Below are 7,496 nucleotides of genomic sequence, written 5' to 3'. Positions count from 1 at the left end.
GGGGGGGGGGTGGGGACACGTGGCTCGGTGTAGGCACTGCAGAGCATTTGTGGGGAGCAACCGTGCTAATAAGAAGAGAGACTACTCCAGTTATTATTATTATTATTTTTTTTTTTTGGGAGGGGGATGGGTAGCGCTTCTCAGGTGCCCGGCGCGTCGACGAGTTCCAGTGAGCAAGGCAGCAAATCGGTCAATTTGTTATACCTCCTGTTGTTGCTACTAGTTATTCCTGTCGTGGGTGGTATATTATTCGCTATACGATACTTCCGTCTGCACCAGTACGTCTCCGTAGCGAGAGGACTGAAGTTGTGGACTTCTCCCTCGGCAGCGGATGAATATTCTCATGCCAGTGGTGCGGTAGCGGGACCAAAATCCACGGGGGTTGATGGACAAACGGTGGGTGTTCAAGTTCTCGATATGGATGGCGAGGGATGTACCGCGGAACGTGGGGAAAAGGAGTTTGATCCCATTTTCGACGAGGCTGAAAAGCACCACCGACGATGGCTTCAGCGGCGCACAGTTGGTGATGATGGTAACAGCGATGTTGTTGAAGAAGACAGAGGTGTGACTACTGAGTTTGAGGAGTTAGACGAGTCGGATGTAGAGATGGCGGTTCGCAGGGAGGCGGAAAACAACAAGGATGGTGATATCGAGGTTGTAAACGAGGAGGCCTCTCCGGAACCTGAGGCAGTTGAGGACGACGTGAAAGACGATGTGTCGGGTAAGAGGTTCCGGAAGTGTGATGCAGTAGCGGCGCGAGCGTGGCTCAAAACCCTCGGCACGGAGGATTTGGCTCATGACGACAATGGTGCACCGCAGTCGATCGACGCGGCAGACGAAGGGGAAGGGGAAAAAAGCCCGTCCAGCGTCCGCAGCCCGGTTGCTCGTGGAGACGTTGTGGGAAAGTTCCACGCTCGTTCCCTGTCACGAGAGGGGAGAGGGACCAGCAGTGTGATCGTCGATTCCGCTGTGGAAAAGGAAAATTTTAGAGAAATCATCAGCACATTAGCCCCACTTAAGCCACTGCCCACTGGGATACGTCCGAAAACTACCCAGTCAAGTGGCATGGGGGACTCGGGTTTAGGGAGTGACAGTGGGAAGGTGGAAGCAAACAGTAGCAATCAGACCAACTGCATGAAGGAGGCAGAAGAAGAAGTAGGAGATCACGTGGAGGCGATGAGGGAGGGCAGGGGAGAGCAAAGTGACGTGGGGACAGAGGGTAGTAAGACGGAGGAGAGTATAGGGGTAGAGGTAGAGGGGGATGGAGGCAATGAAACCACAGGTGAAGAGATGGATTTGAGATAATCACCTTCGTTCCACCTCGCAAAATTCATAGAGTTGATCTTGTGCTACATTCCTTCTCTGTAAATTCGTACTCCACACCTCTGCTATCCAACTCTGCAGATTGCGGGCACGACGTGCCTTGTTTTCACCGTAAATAGTGAACGTATTGTTGTTGTTGTGATATGATTGTGCTGGTGCGTGTGTGTACCGGTATCCGTGACGGTTTTTTTGGGTTGTCTTTATTCACTTTTCTTCACTTAGCACTCTGTGAAGTGTGTTACGCGCGGCCGCACAAAGCCAGTGATCGAACCATTTCGGAGATGGTTTTTCCCGTTCGGGGTTACTGTGCATGTTGTTTTGGCTCGCTCGCATTCTTCGCTTCGCTTTGCTCTTTGTTTGTTTTTTGGTCAATAGCGCGCTTTCCTTGTTAGTGGTCTGATGGGGCATTTTGGCTCTTCCCCCTCGCCCCCACTCCTCATGATCCGAGGGCAGAGTTCGGTTTCACCATATCGCCTGATATTGTTTTTTTTTTTACATTTTTTCGATTGCTGTTGATTCCTCCGCATAAGGTGAACCAGCGGGGCGCAAAGTTCTTCACCCCCTTGTTCCCTTTCTTTGTTATTGTTTGATGTCGTTTGTAATGGCCATGATCGTGCGCGTTGCTGCACCGTTTTTTTTTTGCATTTACATTTGCATTTGCATGCGCAGAGTGAGTTTCAGAAGGTACTTGCCATATCTTCCCGTTGCGTAAATGTGCATCGTGCATGCTGTCGCATCGGCCATCACATTTTTGCGTTTTAATTTGTCCCTTCCCTTTGCGTTCAGGCATACTGTGCGGCCCCCACCGAGGGGTTGAGTTTCCCCACAGCAGAGGCAGAATTCAATTTCCCGGTTTTGTTATTGTTATTGTGCTGCTGCTCTTATGAAAAAGATTATTGCGATAGTAGTGTCCAACGGTTTTCCAATTCGACTGTAGTGGAGTTTGCCTCCGAAGGTTTTTTTTTTGTTTTCCTCCCTTTAGCTGCGATGCCTACGGTGCAGCCATGCCGTTGGGACAACAAAACCCTGCCGTATGTGCCCGAGCAACCTTGCCTGCTATATTACTTGATACCTGGTGATGACGTGTCGCATATGGCAGTGCCGAACGCTCGCGGGGAGTACCCGAACCTCATCCCTGGCATGCCCTACCTTGAGGAACTGTTACTGGAGTTAGACAATGAGGAGGAAATTGAGGACAACGCCGTGCTTCCGTTGGTAGAATACGCACCGCCACCGCTCACGGCCGACGCCGGAGTGCAAGTTGAGTGGACCGACGTCCCCATCCCCCCGCCACCGCATATGATGCGATATGTGAAACCATTGACGGAAACGACACAATCAGTTACAGGGAGTGATTGCTCACCCTCTACAACACAGGAGTTTGGTGGTGAGGACTAAATTTTCCGGTGAATAGGGTTTCAAGGGATGTGTTTTGGAGGCCCTGTCCTGAGCTCGTTTCTTTCACACCGATGGAATATGGGGACTCATGTCTCTGTTATTTGGTGTGCAGGATCGTGTTGTCATTCACTACCGCTACTAGCACTGGTTTCGCGTTACACCCAGTTATACTTACATCAACTGCCTTTTCCTTACATTCTTTTACCCCTACAACCAAACATCTCATCAACTCCAGTAAACGGGGAACGTGTCGCAGCGTGTACTGCCTTGTAGGTAGTGCAAAGCAGATAGGTGTGAATGAATGGGGGAGTTGTGGAATTCGGAGGGAGCCTGTCTCGGTACGTTTTTTTTCTTGATTGATGCCTTTACGAAATATATTGTGGTTCAAACTCTCTCATTTTCTCAAATGTCCTTTCTCATTTTTTTTTTGCTTCGTAACTCTTCCAGTGGTTCGGAGTCAATTTAAGCGCGTTTGAGTGAGTCGTGTTTTTTTTTTTGTGCATCTTGCCGGTTTAATAGAGCAATCACACAGTGTTTTTCTTAATCCTTTTTAAAAAAGCTTTCTACTCTTACATGATCAAACATTCACTTTGAACTACGGGCCGTTACTTCGGTGCGTACATTTGGTAAATATCAGTTCCTTTTTATAATGCTACTCACAAACGGCTCGGCAGTGTGGAAATACGACTCACTGTTTTAATTTTTTCTTTTTACCGTTTTGAGGCATGTCTTCACCTTTGCACCACAGTTTCTGGACGAGCTCAACTTTTATTCTTATTTTGCTTCCGCTTCTCGACTAAACGTTATGAACGCCTACACCGGTTCACTCGTAAACGCAATGTACCGTGATCAATCAAGTAGTTTTTTCTGTGTGTAGTAAAGGGAAGGAGTGTGTAGAGAGGAGGAAAGAACACAAAACAAATACAACGGGATATTAATTTAACCATTTAAGAAGTGGATCTTCAAAAAAATAAAAGAAAAGCAAAACTAACGTGGAATGAGTGGTCAGCAAGGTGAGGGCAGTGGCGGTGCCATCAACATTGCACAACTTCCCCTCGAGCAACTTGAAGAGTTACGAAAGCAGCTTCAATTCGAGGTGCAGAACCTTTCCGCTGCCTATGAGAGCCTTCGGGGTGTCCATTCTCGTTTCGTGAGCAACCGCGAAGTGCTGGGCGAGTACAAAAAGGTTTGCGAGGCCGCTGCATCCAACGAACAGAAGCCACAGGAGGCCCTCGTGTGCATCAGCAGTGCCCTCTACGTGATGGGCGAAATTGTCCCCAGTGACCGTGTGCTAGTGGATGTGGGCACGGATTACTTCGTTGAGAAACCAATGGATGCCGCGGCGACGTATTTCACTGGACGCGCCGAGGCGGTGCAGGAAAATATGAATTCAATAGAGCAGAAACTGCGCGTAAAACAAGGACAACTCGGCAAGGTGGTAGATACCATGCGTGCACGGCAGGCGCAGTTGCAGCAGCAGCAGCAACAACAAGCGCAGACGGTGGCTTAGTGGCACTCATCCTGTGTTGCCGGTGCCGGTTTTGTCTCCTCCTCGCCTCGCGCTCCGCCTGTTTGTCATTACTGTTTTGTTATTGTCCGCATGGCGAGAAGAGACATAAGCGGGGGATAATATAAGCGTGTTAAAAAAAGCAGTTAAGGGGGAGATGACCAAAGGTTAAGGGATACTTCAGTGTTTAGTTGGGTTGGACTAGCATGTGTGGATGCTGTTATCACAACCTTTCATGCGGGAATGGGGTAGGGGACAAACCGAGGGTTGAGGGTGGCCGGAAAGCCGGGAGGAGGTGGGGGTCGTTTCTCATAAATATTTCTGTATTTATGTTTTGACTTCCGGGTTTTTTTTACGATCTTTCCACTTCTTTGAGTACCTGAGAAAGGTAAAGAAGAGAGGCCAATGAATGTGCAACCCGCAGTGGAATCTTTCTTTCTCCATACTACTACGACTCTGCACACATTTATTATCTCTTTATTCTCTTCCCTTCCCCTTCCATACCCGCGTGGCATTGCAGCGTGCTGTTGTTATCGACATCTTTCGCTCATTCACTTTTGGCACCTCCGAAGCGCACTCTCTCTCTATAATTCCCCATAAATTTTCTTTCTCTTTGGTGTTTCACTCCCTTTAGCGGACATTAGTCACTGCTAGACGAAGAAAGATCAATCTAAAGTAGAACACCGTGCGTGTACGTAAAAAAAAAAGGTATATACATTATTGGCATCCGTGCCATAACAGAAAAGAGTGAGAAACCCAAATTATAGAAGCGAAGGAGTGTTATATTGAAGTGCGGAGGACAAAGGGAAAGGTGTGGAAAACGTAAACTAAGAAATTAGCGGGTGAACGGTAGTGTGCCGTTTTTGCGACCATTTTCTTCGATCGTCATCGTCGCTGTTCGCTATCGCTGAACGTTAGATCAATCGTAGAGGGTACATAACTGTCTGAGGAACAAAACAGTAAGCTGCCAACGCAGGACCCGTGGAGTTTAACACACAAGTTCTTCTACTCGAAACAGCCATTTATTTTTTTATTATTAATTTTATTGTCATTTGGCGGGGTCCCTTGAGAGACATCCGGTAGGAAGACCAAAACGACTTACGGTAAGGAAGTGTGGTTAAGGAAGGAAAGAAAGGAAGGGGGAGGGTTCGTTTTTTTTCTTTAAAGTTGTTTTCGCTGCAGGTCATCACCGTACAGGGTAACCTCTTTTAAGGGCGTTGACCAGTATTGAAGAGAGAGGGGGAAAAAAAGATTTGAACATCAACTGGAAGTCCGCTGAGCCGAAATATGCGTCACGGAGCATCCCCAGTGGCATCCGCGAATTCTTGGCGTGGGAGGGAAGAGTGCCAGAAATGTGGTAAGTTCGGTCACCATGGCGGTCAGTGTTTACAGTGTCATACTACCCCATCCACTAGAAGGGTATCAAACGCTGTGGTCACTCATTATCGACGACATTATGCAACTCCGGTGATGGCAGAGAGGGCAATGAATGCAGAAAAGACGTATACCAGCAGTGGTGCTATAGCTGCTGGGAACGTGTACACTTCAGCCCTCACACCACCTCGCTATGGCCATCTTATCGCGGCCGCCACTGTGAGCCGCCGCGGTTCGGAGGAGGCGGCCGCCAACGGTGCAGGAGTGGAACTCAGCCCTTGTGGTCCTCTGCTTCAGTGCCGGAAATCGCAGCAGTCGTACGATTCCCCATCAGGCATACCCTACACATTAAGTTATGGTTGCAGGCCTCATCATCCCATTTCAGGCGATTTCCCTCCTTCAGGAAATGCTGTCGCGTCCCCATCGTACATGTTCACTTCCGATCCATCGGTTTGTTCCGAAGATGTTTCGTTGGGCGATCCCTCTAGTTCCTTTGCCACAACGACACGTGGCCGTCGAGGAACTGGCGGTGCGAAGCAGCATGTCGAGTGCTCACTTCTTAGTCACTTTCCTGGCTCCATCCCACCTCAGCAATCTCTCAAAACTGATCCCACCGCCCGCCTTAGTGTGGGGGCAGTGGAGAAGGAGCTTTTGGAGGCGGGTGTCGAGGAGCTGGTAGGGATTCTTTTGGAGCTCGGCAGCAGGCATGCTGAAGCAGCTCAGTTTATTGAAGATAAGGCTCGTTTGATGGCCATCCGCCGCAGTCATTACGCCAACACAAGCATTGCTACGAGGAGTCGCTCTTCTTCTGTGCCGGTGGCGGATACGTCCCATGACAGTTCGTGGGCTCACCGTCGTGAAGGTCGACCTGTCGCAGGTCGTCTCCCTGCCTCCATTCATGCCGCTGACTCCTCTACTGTGTCGTCAGAGAACGTATCACATGATCAACGCATCGGGTCCATATCCGCTACCCCTGAAGACCAACGCGGCAAACGCAGAGTCCTTCACGAGGAGTTGGTTGAAGTTCCATCAGAGTCGCCACTCTTCAGTGTTGAGTTACACCCATGCTTGCGGTGGTATGGTGGATGCCGGTACCCTACGGAGTGCGCTTTTGCAGCATGTCCGCGGAACCTCTGCCTTAGCTGGGTACGCGGTTGCTGTGATTCTGAATCTCAGTGCGGTGGTGTTCACCAATTGCCAGGTAACTGTTCGCCAGAGGTGCGTGCGATATTTGACCTCAACCACGGTGCCGATCGTGGAAAGCTTGGACAGCAAAAACTTGAGGGTGCCGGACACCAACAGTGGGGACATAACCACCGACACCATCAGAAGCCGTACGGTCAGAGTACTGTCTGTGTTGGGGAAGGTAAGCGTTCTGACACGTTGGATTCAGTACATGAAGGAAATGGTGCTGCGGTGACGTTTACACCGCGAGGACAAATCATATCGGACCCCACTGGAGTCCCTGGGAGTTTTGAGCGCTTTGTTCGTGAAATACCCGGTGGTGAAGGCGAGTGCAACGAAGGAAAGGAGATTTCTTCCCTTCGCGGTTGCAGAGGTTATCAGAGTTGGTTTTGTGATTGTGATGAGGGGGTTGAAGTACGACTCACACCTCAAGGCGCCTTGTCAACTGTGCGATCATTAAATGACGACTTTGGTGAAGCGGCTGATCCTTCCTTTGAGTCATTTACGGCTGATGTGGGGTTAGTGTGGTCTTCACCACTGAAGCGGTCCGGTTCATGTAGCATAATGGCCTGCAGTGCTGATTGCGAACCCGAAATTCCCTCCTTCAATTCGAGAACTCGCTCCGCTTCGCCGATAGATGCATAGAACGGAATCACCATAGAGGAACCAACAAAAAGAAGATATGACATGAACAATTCACACAATCCTC

At 49.5% G+C, this 7,496-nt stretch overlaps 4 protein-coding genes across 4 annotated transcripts; all 4 read left to right on the top strand.

Annotated features, from left to right (window-relative positions):
- Positions 1–126: 126 nt before the first annotated feature.
- Positions 127–1,305, top strand: TEOVI_000556000 (uncharacterized protein; the record flags this gene model as incomplete). Its single annotated transcript, XM_067223033.1, has 1 exon — positions 127–1,305. The coding sequence occupies one exon, from the start codon at positions 127–129 to the stop codon at positions 1,303–1,305; it is 1,179 nt and encodes a 392-aa protein (XP_067079134.1).
- Positions 1,306–2,310: 1,005 nt separating this feature from the next.
- On the top strand, positions 2,311–2,721 carry TEOVI_000555900 (uncharacterized protein; the record flags this gene model as incomplete). The annotated part of the gene is made up of 1 exon (XM_067223032.1): positions 2,311–2,721. One exon carries the CDS (start codon positions 2,311–2,313, stop codon positions 2,719–2,721), a length of 411 nt encoding a protein of 136 aa, XP_067079133.1.
- A 997-nt stretch (positions 2,722–3,718) lies between these two features.
- TEOVI_000555800 (prefoldin, putative) lies at positions 3,719–4,231 on the top strand (the record flags this gene model as incomplete). The annotated part of the gene is made up of 1 exon (XM_067223031.1): positions 3,719–4,231. The coding sequence occupies one exon, from the start codon at positions 3,719–3,721 to the stop codon at positions 4,229–4,231; it is 513 nt and encodes a 170-aa protein (XP_067079132.1).
- Positions 4,232–5,515: 1,284 nt separating this feature from the next.
- Positions 5,516–7,432, top strand: TEOVI_000555700 (zinc finger protein family member, putative; the record flags this gene model as incomplete). Its single annotated transcript, XM_067223030.1, has 1 exon — positions 5,516–7,432. The coding sequence occupies one exon, from the start codon at positions 5,516–5,518 to the stop codon at positions 7,430–7,432; it is 1,917 nt and encodes a 638-aa protein (XP_067079131.1).
- Between the last annotated feature and the right edge of the window lie 64 nt (positions 7,433–7,496).

The sequence above is a fragment of the Trypanosoma equiperdum genome (assembly GCF_001457755.1).
Source record: "Trypanosoma equiperdum strain OVI genome assembly, contig: ctg_1743, whole genome shotgun sequence".
Classification (NCBI taxonomy): Eukaryota; Euglenozoa; class Kinetoplastea; order Trypanosomatida; family Trypanosomatidae; genus Trypanosoma; species Trypanosoma equiperdum.
This window is presented reverse-complemented; position numbering and strand designations above follow the sequence as displayed.